At 49.9% G+C, this 21231-nt stretch overlaps 1 protein-coding gene across 1 annotated transcript in view; it reads right to left on the bottom strand.

The window, feature by feature from the left end:
- Positions 1-21231, bottom strand: part of TMPRSS3 (transmembrane serine protease 3) — a 283583-nt gene that overhangs the window by 158481 nt on the left and 103871 nt on the right. Inside the window, exon 5 of the mRNA XM_085624035.1 lies at positions 16134-16250. Coding sequence (XP_085480161.1) covers positions 16134-16250 — 117 coding nt within the window. The remainder of the gene's footprint in view (positions 1-16133; positions 16251-21231) is intronic.

The following is a 21231-nucleotide window of genomic DNA, read 5'->3' as shown; positions in this document are numbered from 1 at the left end:
GTTGCTTATTGATGTGTTAGGGTTCAACAGTGCTAATAAGGTGAAACTATTACCCATACAGTGTTGAAATAACAAAATAATGAAGTAGTACAATCAAAAATTGTGCCGCATTGCGCTGCATAAGTTGCCATTTCTTGCCGCATAATCCAGTCAACACTGCCACATAATTTGGTCCTACTCTGACAAGTAATTGCTGAGTCTCAGGCCATAAATGATAGCTCTCCCTACCCCACTGTTAGTATGTTTCACCTCGACTCAGCCTTACTCAACTAAATGACCTATGTCATAATTTTAAATTTGGCCAGCTTGTCGTTAAAACAAAATTTTGGTGGAGTCAACACCTTGGTCACACAGACGGAACCCAGACCACCAAATGTAAAGATGTCCTCCTTAGTGGCAAACATTCTTCTGCCAAAATAGCTCCCACATGTATGGACCCAGCTGCTTCGTGGGTAAAAACTTTGTAATATCTGGTTTGCCTAGCTAGGTTGGCGTTGCAAAACTGTCCCTCATGTGATTCGTGGGAGGCCCATGTTCAAACCCAGCATACCAAATGTCCCCTATGTGCTGGATGTTCCCTCCACCAGAGGAGTGGGGATATTTAAAGGAAGTGACAGAAAGGAAGTGAATTGCAATGCTCTAGGAAGGACCAACCTTAGTAGGGTGGTTCTTCCAAACCATTACTGTCGGTGAAGGATGTTTCAGCTGGTGAGACCAGCGGTGGGTCCACTTTTGAGGACACTGCTTTCCCTCTAAATGGGTATGGGGCATCCACTTGTGAGAAAATGAACATGAAAGACCTCAGAAATGTTATGCAAATAATATTTATTGGAGCTTGCCGGTCATAATATATAAGCGAATCTTGCTCCTTCATAAAGTAGGATTCTAGAGCCCTTGTAATAATCCACAGCTAATAAAAATAGAAAAGAGTGAAAAAGCAAAAAGCATTACTCCAAAGCTTTACATTGTAAATGAAGTTACACACACACATGCACACACACACACATGCACATGCACACACATGCACGGGTACACACATGGGCACACAAATACACAGTCTGTGTAGTATCTTTCTTGGGTATTTCAGCTCTGCGTTTTATGGTCTTTGTTGGGTTGTACTTGCCTTAGGTGATATCCTGAAAGAAGAAGGTAGCAATGCCCCTCTCAGGATCACAGAATCTCTCCCTTCTGTCCCTCACACTAGCCCCACATACTTGACTGAAAGTAGCAGGAAGTAAGGTATTGCTATCATTGAATTATTTGAGTTTCTTATGCCAAATGAAAGATTCCAGAAATTCTTGCAGCGGCGTCATAGGTTGTGTAAGAATCCGGGAAGATAGAAGGATAGAATATTTAATAGAAGGAGAGGAGAAAGGCCTAGGAGATTTTGAAAAGAACTAAAGAATGAAATGGGAATGGTGACATCAGAGAGTCTTCCAATTTGCACCATATAGTAGTAGGTGAAGCGTTATCAGCATTCTTGTTTCAAGGCAAATGGAGTGTGATATTGTTGAAAATTTGGAAAGTTTACCCCGCTCAATTCTTTAGGTTTAGTTAAGGAATTTAAGGAAATATGCACTTTTCACCCACTCCATAAACAAATTCCAAGCGTTCTATTACGTGCCAAAGAATTTTAGAGAAGGTTTCATCTGTAACAAAGACAGATAAAAATTGATCACGGAGAGCATCATCATGTTTATGGTGTCTAGTCTAAGCCACCAAGACAAATAAAAAGGGGACCGTTTTTCAAACATTTGAAGAATCTTATGCTAGCCATCGTCTAGATTAATCTGAATGGTTTTTTCAATGCAGGTGGAGTATTTTATTCCAAACCATTTAATATAATGAGAGTTCCACTTAAGCCCTGTGCTAACAAACATGTATTTTAAACAATATTTACTAAGGGGGAGAACCTCAGATATTGATAAATTCAAATTTATATCCGGATAAATCAGCATTAGATGATAAAAGATTAGCAAAGACAGGCACTAATGTTTGCAGAGCCGATAGAAAAAAAAACATATAAGCTGTGAATTTAATTTGAGCAGCCTTGTATCGGAATCCATGAAAGAAGAGGAGTGGCTTAGGGTGGGAAGAATGCGTTCTAGGAACAATATAAAAAGTAGGAGAACAAGCGGACAACCTTGTCAAGTGCCTCATGAAAGAGAAAAATAAGAATATTGAATACCATTAAGAAATACTGAAGTCTTTGGTGGTGTATAAAGGAGAGCGATATATTTTAGAAAAGTTGGACTAAAGCCATGCCATTCAAGAGCGCGCATCATACATCGCCAATGGACACGATCAAAAGCCTTTTCGGATAACAAACTCATCAAACTATCCAATTGCACAATTTTTGGGAAAAAATGGGTGATCAAGAGCATAATTCAGGTAAAAAACTAATGTGTGGAATGACTTCCCTCTCTTCATTTAATATTCAAATTAAATCTGGTTATTCTTCTTGCCTGTACTCTCAAATATGAGTTTCTTAAGACTGCCCTTTTGCAATCTATTTCCATGCAAACACAATCTCCTACTCTCTTTCTGCCTCCTGAACCAGTTCATATTTCACTTAACATTAAAGCATCTGACATGTATAAATATTTGCACTACATAACTTCCTTTCTCCCAAAATCAGAACTGAAGTATTATGGAAGACAGACCTAAAGCATTCCTTGTCTTTAAAAATCTGCAAATTATTTTGGAGTAAAATATAACATACTTCCTGCAACGCTAGTACCTCACAAACCCTCTATTATTTCTATATTGGATTGTATATCACTCAAGTTTCTATACATAAATACAACCCAACTCTTCCAAACACATGTTGGTCTTGTAAAACGTTACCTGGCACTACCTGCATATGTTTTTCCATTTCCCCCAATTAGAACCTTCTGGTTTGAAGCTTGTAGAACTATTAACACTATATGTTCAATACATTTTCCATTTGATCTTCAACTTATTTTTTTGGGGAAGATCCTTTCACTTTTGGCTGATCAATTGTAACATAGGTAAATTTGTGGATCTATTAATTACCATTGCACTTCAGGTTTTTATATCCATTGGAAGAAAGCTAGTATGGTCAATACTACTAGTTGGCAGAACTTTCTCTGTTCACATAATAGACTTGATACTGCATCAGTTACCTCTATGTTACATGTGATAAAAAATATTTTGAAAAAAATCCTCGGCTTTAGAATACCAAGCAGAAAAAGTAAGAGACACTGGAGTTTATCTCATGGTGCTTGTGGGGAATCCCTTTGTTAGGACGAAATCCCTCCCCCACCGTAGGTGGCATGCTTCATCATTGGGATTCTCCTCATGACGGGAAAACCTAGTCCCGACATGGGCTATAACCCCCTCTCTGAGAGGGAGGAGCTCAGGGATGTTTTAGTCCTAATTTTTAGGATATGCTAAACACTACAATGAAAAGGACGAGGACTAGCTGGGTCGAGGGTGCAACGCAAACAAAGATACAAACTGTGGGGGTAGTGATAGTAAAACCAGCTACCAAGAGCGTCAGGAATTGCTTTATTGACTCATTCCTGGTGCCAGGATTAAAAACAGAGAATTATTATACTGTTGTAATTGGTTTACAGTATACCTTGCATTATTTATTTAATTCATTATTCTTTATTGTACCTCTCTTATTGCTTTCTATTTCACATAGTGCATTTTACAAGGGAATTCTGTACTTATGTTACTTATTTTAATGAAGCTTCTTTAAACTAAAAGGGTATTGGTACTGGATTTGAATCCCATCATCTCTGTTGGGGATCTCTAACAGGTCTCTGCCATAGAGTGGAGAGAGCATCTAGACCCCCTCTGTAGGGTGTCTGATAGACCATTGATTCATTCCCACCCACATTCCCATTCTCTCCTCAGGACAGGTTATAATGGGTGTGGCTCCATGACCGCCAGCATGCCATCTACACTGATGGCCTTTTGCGGTATGAGGCAGCATCCTCGAGCGGGATGTGATACCTCAATAGAGAAAGAGACCCTCTGTTCCTTGCACGTTCAGGTTAATGGAAAACTAAGGACTATAAGTACCTATTGATTATGCAGGGGCTCGAAAGTGTTGATCCTGAACAGAACCACTTCTGGCATTGAAAGGAGAAGACGTCCTCCCATTGAATTAAGGGTCACCCTACTGTCCACGGAGGTCGCCCTAGAAACCAGATATGGTTAAGACCAGTGGCTCTTAACCTTTAGTCTTCTGTGGACCCCCCCCCCCATTTAATCGTTGCTGAAATCCAAAGAACCCCACTGACTCATTATTGGAATACAGCGACCACTACTGAGGCATTGCTAGATGTCAAGGACCCCGCCGTAAGCAATTTGGATGACTTGGACCTCAAAATAATACAAAAAAATTGTGAAACATGTACTCATCAAACAAGAACACAAATAAACAAATGATGAAATATTTTATTTAATTCAAAAATACATATAAAAAGTAAACATTTTCATTTTAATCGCAAGGTTGCGGCTTTTCTAAATTTAACTGTGGCCACTCTTTGCTCATTCAATATTCTGTCTGATGCCCTTGCACTGCTCCCACGAATCAATCTGAGGATACTAACTTAGGTTCAGGCTCCAATTGCAAATCCCTAAATTTACTAAACTTTTAAAATGTTTAATTTTACATGTTTCTTCTTTATTTGCATATACTTTATTAATCTGTGAATAATATTTAATTACATTTTCTAAGCAGTTGTGGACCCCCTGAGTAGGCATCATGGACTCTCGGGAGTCCTCAATCCACAGGTTAAAACCAACTGGGTTAGACCATACCAGAATGGGTGACCCCAAGTGCTCGTAGTGGCCGTAGTTGGGATGCATGAAGATTCTTGCATTAAAAGTGTTAGGGAGGCTCTGTCACACCACTCAACTCTAAAGTACTCCAAAGAAATAAAGACTGTTGCTTCCCATGCACAAGTTCTATTCCTCATTGTTCTTATAAAACCCAACAAACATGCAGATACCCAGGCACACACCACATTAAGGATACAGGTTTAACAGCACACAGCCCAACAGTCATCCATATTCATGTGCAGCAGGCGGCTTGGGGGATGTACATCAGCAAAAGTACCATCCACAAGTTAAATGCACCACACCAGCACAAGTTGCACTAGGGGAAGACTACTGATGAACCTTAGAAGAGCACTCAGCAATGTCTCTTAAGGGAGCACACTGTGGGGTGACTAGTGGACAGGGGAGAAGCCAGAAAAATTAAATACCTCCCACTTTCAACCTTGTCCCAAAGAGTGAAAGGAATGATGCAAGAAAAACCAGCTGTTGTTTCCCCTAAGGGAAATTTTGAATTGTCCTTCCTTTCTTGTCTCCATCCATCTGTCAGTCTTTTGTCCCTGTTTTCTTTGTATCCCCCCTCTCTCAATTCATCCTTTCTTCATCCATCTACCACCCATCCTTTGCCCCATCTATACTTCCATCCATTCCTCCATCTTTCTCATCATTCATTCCTCCGTCCTCTTCATCCATCACCCCATCCTCCTCTCGTTTCATTTCTGCACCCATCTCTCCATCCAACCATCCTCTTTCCCTCCTTTTCATCTTACTCCTTCTCTCTACCTCTCCCTCCCTCCCTTCATTTGAGTGAGAGAGGTCGTTTTTATGAGCTTCTTGGCAACTAGAGTCTCTATTCAAAGTTAAAGGGATCATAAATAACAACTTAGATACTTCCTATTGCGCAGATTGCCCAGTGACGTCATCCCCTGCTCAAGCTGCAAGAGTGGGGGGTTAATGAGGCCCCTGCTCATGGAAGCAATGGGTGAAATGCTTCAAGGGAGAAGTGGGTGTTATACATGAGTTGAGCACTGGACATTGGACATCAGAAGAGCATTGAGTGGTATACGGTTCAAGGACGCAAGGATGTATACTGTGGCGTATATAGAGGTGAAGCATTTATGCATTTATGTATATATAATATAGGACTACCCTTCTACGAAGCAACATAATCTGCTCACAATTGCTTCATTGAGTGAGAAGGAGAGAGCAGGACAGTGCTATATCTACAAAGAAATGGCACTGTCCTACTCTCTTCCTAGCGTTGGAGCACAGTCCGTTTGCCTAGCGCCACGCAGACACTCATGCACCATAGTGTAAAGGTAGTGCCTCATGTCTAGCATAGGTTTTATACTGGAAGGGTGCCCCTCCAGTACAAAATACTATGACAAAACAAACTTGAAAACAACTTTCAATTTGGATGTGTGTCGTACAGTGTAGCACACATCCAAATTCTGAAAAGTTTGGAGAAATGAAAGCATTTTTCTCTGTTAATGTTATATATAAAGCCCAGTCTATCATTGTTAGTAGATATAGCTTAATATAAAAAAGAAACATGGGTGGTTGCATGAGAATGCCCATATACCACCTATGGAACACCCCCCTCCCCCCAACCTCCCACCTCCACCCCCGTGGAAAGAATTGCAAAGCAGCTCAAAATGCTGTTTTGCATCACTTTATAAAGCACCATAAAGCACCTTTTCGTCTGGAAAGTAAATTCCAAATTAACGTTTTGCACTGGTTTGCGTCGGTTTTATGACACAAACTCAGTGCAAATTGTTAGTAAGTATGCCCCATCGTTCATAATGCCCACTCCACAATAAACATGTTTGAAATATTAAATTTGCATCCAGGTTCAATATGCTTTCCTAGGTAGCCCACTTTGTTCATAAGGCAAAATAAAAAAATATTTTAACTCTGGATTGGAATTTAAATGTTATTTAAAACTGCAGAAAAATAAATTGTAATTTAATATATTTAAATTATTTAACTTTTTAACTCAATTTGAAGCTAACTGTGCTGCAGGATATTTAAAATGTTTGTTCTAGATTTAAAATATATATTTAAAATTAATTTACTATAATATTAACTCAGTAAGCATTTTGACTTTTCTCTATATTTTACCATTGGGCGATCTCTGCAGTCGGGGTGGGCATCTCCATATGGTAGAGTATAGGGTAAAGGTATTTTTCTTTTTTGCATTAGTAACTCCGGGGCAGATTTATGTTTGACTTGCGCCTCATTTACGCCGCCGTTGCGTCACTTTTGTGACGCAGCAGCGGCGCAAATCCTGCGCCATGGTGCGGGGCATTTACAACGTGACGCATCTGGGAGATGCGTCACGTTGTAAAGCCCTGCGCCACATGTAGGCGTTCCAGGGCAGGTGGGGGCGTTCCGGCGCAGGAACGCCTCCTAAAAGTGGCTGAGTGAAATCTACAAGATTTCACTCAGTCACTTTTGAGCCCATGCTGCGTCAAAACCCTGCGCCTGCTTGAAGCAGGCGTAAGGATTGACGCAGCATTGTGAAGATAGGGCCCCCCAGAGCATTGCTGGAGCTGCGTCGCGCTTGCGACGCAACTCCAGCAATGCGTCACTTTTACGGCACAGATGCGTGACGCATCCGTGCCGTTTTTGCCCCATGGTGCGCCGCATTATAAATGCGGCGCATCCATGGTGGCGGAGCTGTGGCGCACAATAACTGGCGCATCCCTGCTGATATGCAGGGATGCGTCAGTTATTATAAATCTGCCCCTTAGACTCCTAAATTTGGCTCCACGCCCTCTTTCAGGATGTGGAGAGGTGTACGTCTACACTTTTGAGTACTTTTTTGTGAATAGCTCAAAGTAGTAAAGTTACTTAAAAGTGTATGAGTAAATTTGAAGTGTAAATTACTCACAAATGTAAGTTACCTTTTGAATAGCTCCCATGATATTCATGAAGGTATTTCATGGCTCTTATGAGGATGAAATCATTTTTTTATTTTTTTTTAGACATAGTTTATTGGTTTTTGCACATTCACATAGAAAACCTTGCACAATTTGTTTCACCATACTGTCTGCAAGATTAACGCACGCCTCCCCACCAATTATACAACCCCCTAATACAGGTTCGTAAAATTCCCTCCCGGATTATACAGCACAGAAAACCAAACATCTACATAATAAACTCTACCCTTAACCCCTAACAACACTCCCAGCTTCCCTCCCCCTCCCTCAATCCTCCTCACCAACGCATGCAACAACCTCTGTCCTCTAGTGCCGTACAGCCCAAGGAATACCAATGAGTCAATTTACGTGATGTGCCCAGTTTGCTCCGGTGGGACTCCCTCAGCCCCAGGGCTCCTGGTTCATAATCTCGCAGTGCCTGCACTAGCACCTCCAACGCACCTGCAGCCTCTAGCGCCTTGTCGTCGTTGCGTCTATGAGCCGATTGATACCGCAGCGCCCCCTCGCTGGTGGCCCATTTAAGAAACTCCCCCTTCCACCGTTTGTTAGTGGGCCCCCCCGTTGCCTTCCACTGCTTCGTGATTTCTCGTTTCGCTAAAATAAGGCCCATGTCTACGAATTTGCTCGTGATTTTGGTTTTGGGCGTGTGCGGAAACCAGTGCAGTACGCTAGCGGCCATATCAAACTCCAGTCCCCTCTCTGTTACCTCATTCAGGGTATCTCCCACCTCTGACCAGTAAGGCCCCAGCACTGGGCAAGACCACAGCATGTGAGCCAGTTCCACCCCCGTTCTCAGGCATCTGGGACATGCGGCCTCCTCAACTTTAAAATATTTCCGAATTTTTCCCGGCGTCAGGTATGCTCTGTGAAGTATGTAGAAGTGCACCAGTTGGAATCTTGCGTTTCTCGTGCTCTTCCAAGCCCGTCTCACCAACTGTGCCCAGGTCGTCTCAGGGATAGCCCTGCCCAGGTCATCCTCCCATTTCCCCCGAAGTTCAGCCAGCGGCTGAAGGTTTTCAAGGAGCATTCTAGAATATAGGCACGTGACCGCCTTAACGGTCCCTGCTGCCATCATAGCATACTGGCAGGCCATCGACGTTTTAGGCTCCATCAGGCCCTTCCTCCAATGTGCCTGCATCGCTCTGGTAATCGCTGCATGTAACAGGAAGCCTCCCCTAGGCAGTTCAAACCGCTCCTGAAGAGTCTGGTAGGGCAACAGGACCCCATTTTCATAAAGGTCTCCTATCACCTGCAGACCCGCTTCTTCCCAAAATTGTAGTTGCGACCAGTCTCCCCCATGTGGCAACGCCGTCAGCATCCCCAGGGGCATCTCCGGCGCGTACAGATGTACCACCCCCGCCCGTCTCTGGGAGCGATTCCAGCAGAGTCTAAAGGTTAACTCCTCCGTGAGGAGGTCCCGGGCTTCCAGCCTCTGCTGCAGGGTAATGTAAGAAAGGACGTGGCGTGGCGTTCCCCCCTCTCGTCCGGCCTCTGGGCCGTGGAACACCCGTGCCACATTTTGGGTGAAGGCCTGCAATTGCGCCGCCAAGTAATATAGCTCAAAGTCAGGGACCGCCAGCCCGCCTTCACTCTTGGGCCGTATAAGCGTTGCGTACGCCACTCTACGCCTGCCCGTGCCCCACAGAAAAGACACCACCATCGATTTCAGCAACCGGAACGTGGAGTTGGGTATCCACACTGGAAGCGTCCTAAAAAAGTATAAGAAGCGAGGGAGTGCCACCATTTTCAGGAGGGAGATGCGGCCCGTCACTGATAACGGGAGGGTGGCCCAAAAGGCCATACTCCCCTTCAAGGCCCGCACGCCGCGGCCCACATTCCCCTCCAAAATATCTGCCATCTTATGATAAATATGTACCCCTAGATACTTCAGACAGGTGGGCTCCCAGCGGACCACTTGAGCCATCTCCGGCCTAGCCTCCCCCTGTCGCACCGGGAACAGGCACGTCTTAGCCCAGTTAACTCGTAAACCTGATACGTCCACAAACTCCGATAGTAAGCTCTCCGCCCCCGTCAATGCTTCGCCAGCGTCTTCGAGGAATAACAAAAGGTCGTCAGCATAAAGCGAAATATACTGTCGCCCGTCTCTGCCAGCTAAGCCCCCATAATAGCGGCCCGTCCGGAACCTAGCTGCAAGGGGCTCCACCGCCAAAGCGAAGAGCAGTGGGGATAATGGGCAACCCTGCCTCGTCCCGCACTCAACTGGATATCTCGGTGAGACCAAGGACCCCGCTCGCACTCTTGCCACTGCCGAAGTATATAATACTTTTGTCCATTGGAGGTAGCCCTCCACCAATCCGACCCTTCGAAATACCTTATACAAATATCCCCATTCTAAGCTGTCAAAAGCCTTCTCGATATCCACCGAGAGTACCATAGGCTGCGGGGCTTCTGGGTGACCATCGTCCAGCACCCGCACCAGTCTCTGGATGTTCGCAGTCGTGTTGCGCTGTGGTATGAAACCAGTTTGGTCCTCATGGACCAGGGCGGGCATATGTTGTAGTAAGCGGGACGCGAGTACACTACTCAATATTTTATAGTCGGTGGATAACATCGACAAAGGCCTATATGAGGCCACATTCTCACTCTCCCTACCCGGCTTCAATAACGGGATCACCAGCGCTTCGCGCATCGATTGGGGTAGCCATCCCAGCTTTCTGGCCTCCCTATAGACCTCCTGGAGCCTTGGAACCAGCAAGTCAGCGTATTTCCCATAAAATTCTACGGGCAACCCGTCTAACCCCGGCGTCTTGTTGCATGCCATGAGCTTGATGGCAGCTCGTATTTCACCCGGTTCTACGTCCTTACCCAAATCCAAAGCCTGCTCTCGGTCCAGGCCCGGCAGCGTGACCTCAGCCAAGAAAGTGTCACCGGCAGGGTCCCCATCCTCTAGTCTGCTCTTATAGAGCGTCTCATAGTAGCGCTGAAAGCACTGCATGACTTCCGTTTGGGTGTAAACCAACTCTCCCTCCGCTCTCTCCAAAGCCAGGATAGGGGAACTCCTTCTAGTGGGGTCGGCTAACCAAGCCAATAGGGACCCCGCTTTATCTCCCTCCGCGTGTGCCCTCATCATGTATCGTCTATGATCAAAGCAGCGCAAATGTTCCACCTCAACCGCCACCGCTTCCTTAGCTGCGGCGACTCTTTCCTGTAGTTCAGGATGGCCGGGTCTCTCCTTTTCTGCCTCCCGCTAAGCAGAGTCCGCCTTGGTCAAATCGTCCAAAAGCGTCTTTCGTATACCCACGTGTTTCCCTATGCAGAGCCCCCTGATTACGACTTTAAAGGCGTCCCATTCTGTCGCCCTCGTGTCGGCTGTGTTCGCGTTTTCCGCAAAGTACTGCGTAATGCCCTCTTCCAGCGCGGCCTGGAACAGTTGGTCGTCCAGCGCTTTTGGCCTCAGTTTCCAAGTGGGAACACACAAGACCTCAGCCATCCAATCCATAGTGATAAGGAGGGGATTGTGATCGGAGAGCGTTCTGGTTAAATATTCAGTGCGTACTACAGCGGGCATTACTGTCGGAGAACACAATATCGCATCTAGGCGTACATGTAGTTCGTGCATGCTAGAAAAGTACGAGTAGTCTCGGTCTCTCGGGTGTTGCGCTCTCCAAGCGTCTATCAGGCCCAAGCGCACCTGCCAGTCTAGCCTACCTTTAGTCAAGCGGTGCACCGGCGAGTCGATCAGGGGGGGATGCGATCTATCTAGAGAGACATCCATAACAGAATTAAAGTCTCCTCCCATCACCAGTGGGCTCGCCGGGTAGGAAGCCAAAGCACCGGACAGCTGCGCTAGAAAGCCCAACTGATCAACATTGGGCGCGTATACACTGCAAAAGGCGATATCCCTCCCCCTGAGCTTCCCCTCCACAGCCACGTACCTACCCTCAGGATCAACCGCTTGCCTAGTGACCTGAAACGGGACACCCGCCCTAACCCAAATCAACGCCCCCCTAGCAAACGCAGAATATGTGGTGTTAAAAACCTGCCCTCTCCATCTACGCTGCAGCGCCAACCCTTCTACCTTCATCAGGTGCGTTTCTTGGAGCAGTGCTATGTGGATTCCCCTGCGGATCAGATAAGCATGGACCTTGTGCCGCCTCACCATAGTATGAAGTCCCCTCACATTCCAGGTTATACATCTCAGATTTGTTAAATCAGCCATTCTCCCATAGCATCCTTTTGAATCGAAACCGTTCCTCCGCTATGCCGCCAGTGAGGACCCCTCCCCAACAATTCCCCAACAAACCCAACACCCCCACCCTCCCAAGAACAGGACCTAGTAAAACCAATCTAGCTCCCATCCAAACCATAGTATCAGTGAAACAATTGCGAAACCCGACAGCAGACACTGTGGGCAAGCCTTATGGGCAACGAGGGGGGGGATCGGTTACCAGCGGGCAGCCGCCTTAAGTCCTCCAAATCGCCGCATCCCGCCCAGCCCCTAACAGCCTAGCACGCCCAGGGTCGCCCCACACGCACCATGTTTTCCACTGTCCTGCTGTGCGTCCCCTCCCCCCCACCCAGCGCAGCAATCACCCATCGCAACCCGCCATCCCAGGAACTCGTGCCATGTCCAGTCTCGCAGTCCGGTCGGCTTCCCCGGGCCAGTGTATCAGCACGGGCACCTGCTTCCTCCCTCTCCCCGCCGCCCTTCCCCCTCTCTCCCACATCAAACCTGTAGTGGAAAGTCCAGCGAGGCCAGGATAACCCACAAGAGGAAGTCCCGCAGCAGTCCTACGCCTCATCTAGCATGCCATCCGCCGTGGCCGGTGTAACCGCTGGCAGGTGTACACTGTCTGACTCCGAACCCTCATCAGCAGAGCCCTCCCTGCCGGTATCCGAGTCCGTCCGCCCTGGTGTGCGGTGGCCCTGGGATCCCGTCAGTGCCAGTGCTGCGTCCAGCGCATCTTTCCGTTCTGCCTCCGCCTCCCGCGCAAGCGGACCTCTCGCGCTCCCTCTGTTGCGTCGGGGCCTCCGCAATCCCCTTCGCTTTAGGGCCCCCACCGGGGTTCGTGCAGAGTTCCTCGCACCACCTTTTCGTGCTCTGTAGAGCTCCAGCCATGCCCAGGCGTCATCAGGGGTCTCAAAAAAATGCGAGGATCCATCCACAATGATGCGCAGCTTGGCCGGGAACAGCAGCGCGTACTGCAGGCCCTCCTCTCGTAATTCTCTTTTGACTGCGAGGAAGGTGGAGCGGCGCCGCTGGGTTTCATAGGTATAGTCCGGGAACAGAGTGACCTTGCTGTTCCCCACTTGGAAGGGGCCATGCGTGCATGCCCTCTGGAGTAGAAGGTCTCGGTCCCTATAGTGTAATAGCCGCACCACCACCGGGCGAGGGGGTCGGCCCTGCTGAGGCGGTCTAGCAGGCACCCTGTGGGCTCTCTCCAGCGAGTAAAAGGACGACAGGCCCTCCGGAGCCACCACCCTCTGGAACCAATCTGCTAGGTACGCCACCATGTCATCTCCCTCCGTTTTCTCCGGTAGCCCCACAACGCGGACATTGTTCCGGCGGTTGCGTCCTTCCGCCTCCTCCGCTCTCTTCTCCAGCGCCCCAACACGGTCCAGGACCTCCGACATCGTCGCCCGGAGAGTGGATTGCAGTGGACACACCACCTGGAGCTCCTTTTCCACCTCCGAGACTCTGTCCACCAGCTTGCCATGGTCCGCCCTCAGGAGCCCGAAGCCCGTCGCCACCTGCGCTATGTCCTGCTGTAGCGTTGTTTTGGTGTCCACGATTGCCGCCAGGATGTTATCAAGTTGGAGTTGCAGGCGCGGGTCTCGGAGCTGGCCATGGTCCTCAGGCTCGCCCTGGCCTGAGACCTCACCGTCTGACTGCTGCTGCGCCCCCTCCTTCTTCGCCCTGGGCTTCCCCATACTGCGTCTCTCCGAGGGGAGGTCTCCCACGTCTATGGAGCCGCAGAGCCAGCAGAAGTTGTCACTGGGGGGGGGGCACCGACGCCAGTTAAGTCCCACCGTTCTCTGCAGCCACTGCTCCCGCACGAGCTATCGCGGGCCCGTGAGCCACCTCGGTCCAAATCGTCCCCACCTCTGCAGACCCAACAGGCAGCAGGCAACGCAGGGCAAATCAGCGGGGTGCTTTCTCCCTCCGCAGCGCAGTCCTCGAGGGGGTCCTCCCGCCCTCGTGTGTCGGCGCCCCGTGTCTCTGTGCCAGGGAATGTAATTCGCCGTGTGGGCTCCCGGTTACCCCTCCCAGGCAGCTCCGTACATCAGGGGTGAGGCGCAAGCCCCCGATACCGCCCCCGCCGAGGCCCCTGTTCTCGCGGACCCACCGCAAAGTTCTCCAATCCGCCAGGCGCCCCTGGCAGCTGTCTCCACTCCTGCATGGGGTCCTGCAAGTTACGGCCGCTTCCGCCTGCTGGGGTCCTGTCACCGGCACCAGTCCCTCCGTCTCTGCCACACCGCGCCGCCACCTCACTGCAGTTCCCACCGCAGGACCGCCCGTTGATAAGGCCTCCCCCGGTCCCCCAGCTCAGCGCAGGTCAGGCGCCACCAGTCGCGGGCGCCGGGTCCCGGGGAAACGCACCCCCCGCGGCCGGGGGCCACAGCAGTGCAGTGCCCCACTCCTCACTCACCCCCGGCAGGGCTCCGCTAAGTCTTCGGCCTCGGGGCTACACCGGGCCCCCCAGCCCCCTCCAGCGCGCAGTGGGCAGTCCCCGGTGGGCCACAGGTCCCCGCAGGCATGGAGAGCGTCAGAGCTCCAGGCGTCGTCAGGGGCCAGCTCCCCCGCATGCGTCTCCAGGCATCCCGCCACCAGTCGGGCACGGGGCAAAAGGGGCACAGCACCCCCCGGCGACCGGGGACCAGGTCTCAAGTTCCGGCCCCCCCCCTGGGCTCTGATCCACCGCGCCTCGGTCTCCTGCGCTGAGCTCCAGCGCCCATCCGTTCTGGGCAGCTCCGGGTCTCCGCCTCGCTACTGGTCCGCCATCTTAGTCTCCACGCCACCTCGCAACCCGGTCAGATTCGCCAACGGTAAAGCTCCGTTCAGCGGGCGCCTTAGGTCTCCGGAGCAGCACCGATGGAGCCCCGTCCCCTCCGCCTCCAGTTAAGTTGCACGGGGGCCCCCGGTCAGCCTTTAATCAGGATATAAAAAGGGCTACGATGCGGAGCTCGCGGTCTAAGCGGCCGCCATCCGCGGCTCCAAGCCACGCCCCTCCATGAGGATGAAATCATGATGCAAACAGGGGTAATTGGTTTCACATTAAGGTAATTTCACAGCTGGTATAGGGAATTGTTATTGATACAACTGGGGAAACATCTTGATTTATGCAGCATCCATTTCATATGCACTTAGAAACATGCCAGTGGTCATGTGGAGAAATAAATTGTGGTTATTTAAAATATCATTGTGGCCGTTTGTGGGTAAGAAAGTGTCACATATATTGCTAATAGGATCGGTTGTCTTACACTTATTGGTTCATAAGTAATAAACTTCAAGGTTTGTGTGTGGCCCATCGGTGTATGACTCAAGAGCAGTAGTACATGTTTCATTAAGACATTAGGGCCGCATTACGATGTCGGTCGGAGTTGCGTCCGACCGACATCGCCGTTGATGTGGAACCGACCAACCTCTGGTCGGCGGTCTCAACACCGCAAGTAGGATGCGACCGGGTATGGTGCGGTCATAAACTTCCATTTTACAATGGGAGCCTGTGAAGCAGTCCGAAACCAGCCACAGCACAAGCTCCCATTGTAAAATGGAAGTTTTTGCACATCACAGTGCCTACCACACGGTGCAGACATGTGAAGGGGGCCACCATAGGTGCCCCCCCCCAGGGCAACACCGTAGGCCGCGGATGGATTGGGCACTGCTAGGGGCCTCCAATGTCACTTTTCAACAGCCTTCCCATGTCAGAAAAGCCAAAATGGAAAGGTTGTCAAAAACCGACATCATAATCTCGACAGCGGAAATGGTATCCTTAAAGGATTATGTGTGGTTTCCGACTAGCCAACGGGCTCCTTGAGCCAGTCGGAACTGAGTCGGATTGACATGCCGGTTTAACCTCTGACCGCCGACATTGCCGGTGGTCGGAATGTAAACCTCCCAGGTCAGTCGGTAAGCCTTTGACAAGCGGTCAGAGGCTTACTGACCGACATCGTAATTAGGCCCATATTAATGCAGGCAGTGTGTTTTTAATGGTCCAATACCAGAACTAACAATGGGAAATATATTTTTTGTGAGGACTTCCGTGACAATTTTGAAAACAAACAGACAACGTCACCAAGTAGAATTTGAAGAGTCTTCCATGTTATACGGTGAAGTAGAGTTCTACAAATGCATTATTCTATCTTAATTCTTTTAATGCAATTACCAAAACATGCCTTTTATGCACTAGAACTTACCACATCTAAGCTCATCCTCTCCATCAGGACAATCAGCGACACCATTACACCGAGCCGCCATGTTAATGCACCTCCGCGATGACCTGCACCGGTACTTCCCCGGACAGCTGTAGTAAACTGATAAATTAGAGAAAAACAGTGACCTCTGCAGGTTAGCCACTTGTCACATAAGATGCTCCCAATTTTCTATTTTTATCAATTTGTACATATATTTAACAATCTGTTTCCCTGTCTGAATTTATTATTTAGAAAGGGAAACAATGCAGTAAGTAGGACTTCATTTGAGTATCTCTCCTTGATGTCAATCCAGACTGACCAGCAAATACGTGTACATTGACTGCGTAGAGAGATGATGAAGTGCTGAGATTTCCTAATGAAGCTTACATACCTGCAGATGTGGCAGTACTACAATGCTAAGGTTTAATACAATTGTATTGCATATGGCTATCTAGCATGCTAACATACTACAGACATCAGAGTGTGAGCATACATGTATCCGTTAAATAAAAGTGGCGCTGCAGTATGTGCAAAGTCATTTATTCGCCAACCAAACAATAAATACTGAGAAACACCAAAAAGAGGAGAAAAACATATATACGTATAAATACCAAACAGGGGAGAGAAAATAAATTTGGAGAAATACAGACATGGCAAATATAAATACCATAAAACTGGGAGCCCTAGCTTTATAGTGATGTGAGGGCTCCATGCACACCACACTTCCAACGTCCTGTTATTACACCAAACTGGTTTATATCCACTGCTGTAATATCACAAAGCTTTTGCTGAATCACCTTAAACCCACACTCTGCATCCTAAAAGCAAAAATAAAAGACGACCTCACCACAGCTGAAACACCAAGCATTTGCTCAGCTAAAAGGTGTGGTATTTCCACATGGCTGCAGTACCTCAAGGCATTACTAGATGTTCCGCTCGAGTTAGATCCAACTAATTGAAGTCTTCAGAAAGTTGCAGTGCCTCAAGTTGTTACTAGATGTCCCTTTCGACTCAGATACAAAGCCTGCACGTTTGTTCACAAAGCTGCAAAACTTCATGGGTTACTAGGTGTTCCTCGTGAGTCCGATCTAACTAGTTGAAGTCTTCACAAAGCTGCAGTACCTAAAATCATTAGTAGAGGTCCCACTTGTGTCAAACTGTCTCAAATGTTCTTCACAAACCCCAGGGGGTGTGGCTTGGCCATAAACATTAAGAAATACTATTGGGCTACTCTAAATGTTTGTGCTTATTTTCTATAGACTAAGCATGCCAAAGTTGGTTTATGATGATGATGCAATACTAGAACTTTCAATAAATGTCTTGATTACTAAGGTGTAACAATAATCTTGTTTACATAGGTACTAGAAGTCCCTGGTAAATTCAAGTGTCTTCAACCTTGTTCTTAGCAAGATGTTTTTTCACTGGCACTATACATGTGTGCTACCGATTGCCAGGCACGCCGAGTACTAAGGCTCCGTGTTAGACTTGATTCCATACCATGACTCTTTTCTCCACCACCACACACTGTTCCTCGTTATCTCACTCTTAGACATTGGCGTAACGAAACTCAAGGGGGCCTCTGGGCTCAATCAGGAGCTCTGCAGCCAGAGTGCTGTGCTGAGGGGACCCCCTGGAGCTTAGGGGCGCCCTGCACCGAGGTGGTTGCGGGGGCCTGTGTTACACCCCTTAGAGGTTCATTTTCATCCCTGCTGTCTCTTCCTTCTATTGCCCTTTTACATCTTTCTCTCAAGCATTAGAGTCTGATTTAGAAAGTGAAGTGTCAGTCCCCAAAAATGAGTGCCACTGGACCCCACATGCATCCATCGGCTCAAATTAAGCACAGGGCATAGCCCTCTGTCTGGCAGCAACTGTCTGGAATGAATGTATGATGTTTCAACGCGGTCTTTACACCATGATACGTTCACAACGCGGTTATTACAACACAAGTCATTACAACGACTTGTGCTAGAGGCACTGGGATTAGGAATAGTATGATTTACTATTCCAACTCCAGCCTACGTAACAGCGCAAGTCGTTGTAACGACTTGCATTGTAATGACCACATTGTAAATTTATGTCCGTGTAAAGATCGCGTTGTAATGGATGTCTCCCATCTGGAACACCAGACCTGCCTTAAATTTAGAAAAATACAAAGAAAGAAATAAGATACAAATTTTAATTTGAGAGCTGTTACTGAAACATAATTGTGTTGTAATCTGTCGTGGTAAATAAAAATGCCACAAAATCATAGTGAGAAAAATGTCTCAACACAGATGGTGTTCAGTAACAGTAGGTTTCAGCAAATAGTGATCGTGTTTAGGAACACAAGGGGTGGCAGGGAAAAGAGAAAAACGGGAGAAGGGGTGTCAAGAGGAGGGCTACAACCAAAGAGCTAAGGAAGGAGGGGAGAGGAGGGGGGCGCTAGAGGGCGCGCACGCAGTATGGCCGCACTTCGGTGAGGCTCCTGCTGCCTGGACACACTATCCTACAATTATCCTACTTAACTGATCGCCTGCCGGACCGTGACCGGGTGTACCTGTGGCTGCTGGTCCCCGGCGGCCCCGACGGAAGTTTGGGAGCCGAGAGACCCTCGAGGACTTTGTGCGAGGCGCTGCAAGTTCTGCCGGACCAGTGGCTGAGGCGTGGTGGTGGCGGCGGCCGGGATCTGGAGCTACGCGCTCCCGGTGCTGTCCACGAGGCAGGTAGGCCCCGGCCTGCCCCTTGCTGATGCGGCGACCGTTGCTGTGGGGATCGAGGAGGCTGCACGGGGGACAGAGGCGGCGAAGAGCGGAGGGGCTACGGACTCTTCTCGTACCTGGCTTGGCCCCCTCCCACCCCCCGCTGCCGTGTGACTTGCCTGTGCCCGGCGGCGGAGTGAAGTGATCCTGCGCTTTGGGGACGAGCGGTGCTGGTGGCCGGAGGGGTCTCTCTACGTGGCGCCGGAGGTGAACCGCCACCCCCCCATCCTGGACTGGACGGACTGCTGTTTGGGGCTGTGACGGATGGATGCCCCCTCCCCCCCCCCTTGCTTTACCTGGGCCCTGCTGACTCGCCGCCGAGGGTGCTCCGGACTCCCCGCATCCCTCCTGCTGAACTCGCTGCGGCGGGACTCTGAGGCCTTACGGAGGTGGCGCTGAGCCGTGACTTCGACGGGGCTGCTGGCGGAGGAGGGATACGCCACGATGGCCTAGTGCTGCACGGACCGAGCCTTCACTGCTGCTGGAGACCCCTGAGGCCTGCTCCTTACCGATTCCCCTCGCCTCCCCTCGCTGTGGCCTGGAGGCCACCCTGCTGGTGCTCTGCTGGTGTCCCTGACGTGGGGGTTACTCTTCGTGGGCTTGCCTCCTTCCTGTGCACGGGCGGCCGGGGCCCGCAGCGGAGCGCTGACTAATTCCGCCCTTGGGACGGTGCGGGCTGTCGTGGGGCTCCCTTCCTGTGCTGCACCTACGTTGCCGGGTGGGTCCGTCGTCTGCACCGGCGCCTACCTGGGCTGCACTGCCCTTTGCAAGCCCCTGTTTCTGACCTGCCAGCGACGGGGGCGACCTTGGCTACTCTGGGGTGTGAGGCGGCCCCCTACCACGAGCCCACGATGGGCAAGCATGACGCTAAACAGGCGAAGCTGTCGTTTGCTGCCCCAGCTGCGAAAACGGGGCTGCGGAGTGCGCCGGATGATGGAGGCGCACGGGCTCCCCCGGTGCTGGATGTGGACGCGGCCCCGCCGCCACTGGATCTGCAACAGATAATGCGGGAGATGAGGCAGGGCTTTGCCACCGTGGTGGATAAGGTGGACCGTCTTACTTCCCGTATGGATGCGTACGCACAGAAAATCGATGCCCATGAGGAGCGCCTTAATGAGAACGGCGGATCTCGGAGAACGAAGATACGACTGCTTCCCACTCTACACAGCTCACAAAAATGGACAATGTCCTGCGCATTATAGCTGCTAAGAATGAGGAGTTAGAAGCCCGCAGCCGCCGTAATAATATTCGCGTGGTGGGTGTGCCAGAGTCCACCAACACAGGGCGCATGGAGGATTATGTGGAGAGGATTCTCATTGCCTCTATTGGCGCGGACGCCTTCTCTAAACAGTTCATCGTGGAGAGGGCGCACCGTTCACTTGGCCCGCGACCGCGTCCCGGCGCCCCACCCCGGCCCATCATCGCGCGGCTTCTAAACTACCGCGACCGAGATGCTGCGCTGCGGGCTGCGCGTACGAACCAGAATCTGTCCTGTGAAGGTGTCAGCTTCACCGTCTTCCCAGACTTCACGCCTGTTGTGCAGGAACAGCGTCGTAAATTTGTGGATGTTAAGAAAAAGCTGCGAGCTCTCCAAATCGACTATGCGTTGCTCTATCCGGCGAAGCTGCGTGTCACCCATCAAGCGAAGCAACATTTCTTCACGAACCCGCAGCAGGTGGAGGACTTTTTGAAATCCCTGCGGAAAACGCGTCGTGACCGGCCTGATGAGGAGGACGCGGCCCCAGAGAACGAACATTGACTGCTTGCCTGTGGGTTACCGGGATCACTCCCCTGCATTACTGTACGGCTTCGCTGTGCTTTTCCTGGTTGCCCGCCCCTGTGGGCCACTTGATGGGCTGTGTACTGACTGAGCGAGTCTGGCCTGGTCGCGTGCTGGACAGGGATCGGTAATGTATGCCAGGCACCACCCTTCTCCCTCCCTCTATGACTATGGTGGGCTACGGGCAGGCATGGGTGGATCTGTGTGCCCTCTGGATGACCCCTGTAGGGTGTACCCCCTTGACTCTATTGACTGAGTTGCTCCTGTTGAGCTTTCTGAGGGTTCAGACGGGTGGGGGGTGGGTAGACATTTCTGGCGAGTTGGGGTTGCTTCAGTGGGTGTGGGGTGGGGTGGTGGGACTCGGGGCTTTGTGGGACTCCTTAGCTCTGTGGCGTTGTGGGTCTGCTTTCGGGTCAGTAGGGTGGGATCTGAGGTCAAGGTTCTGGGGGACTGAGTGCCTCGCTTCTCCCCGTTGCTCGGCACTGGAGCCTGGTGCTGGGTATCTGCTGGGGCAGGCAGCCGGGTTGGTTTGGAGACCGGGGATGTTTCTTGATGTTGTTGCTATGTTTGATACAGCTGTGTT

The sequence above is a fragment of the Triturus cristatus genome, chromosome 8 (assembly GCF_964204655.1).
Source record: "Triturus cristatus chromosome 8, aTriCri1.1, whole genome shotgun sequence".
Classification (NCBI taxonomy): domain Eukaryota; kingdom Metazoa; phylum Chordata; class Amphibia; order Caudata; family Salamandridae; genus Triturus; species Triturus cristatus.
The sequence above is the reverse complement of the archived record's forward strand: the minus strand, read 5'-3'. Positions and strand labels throughout refer to the sequence as shown.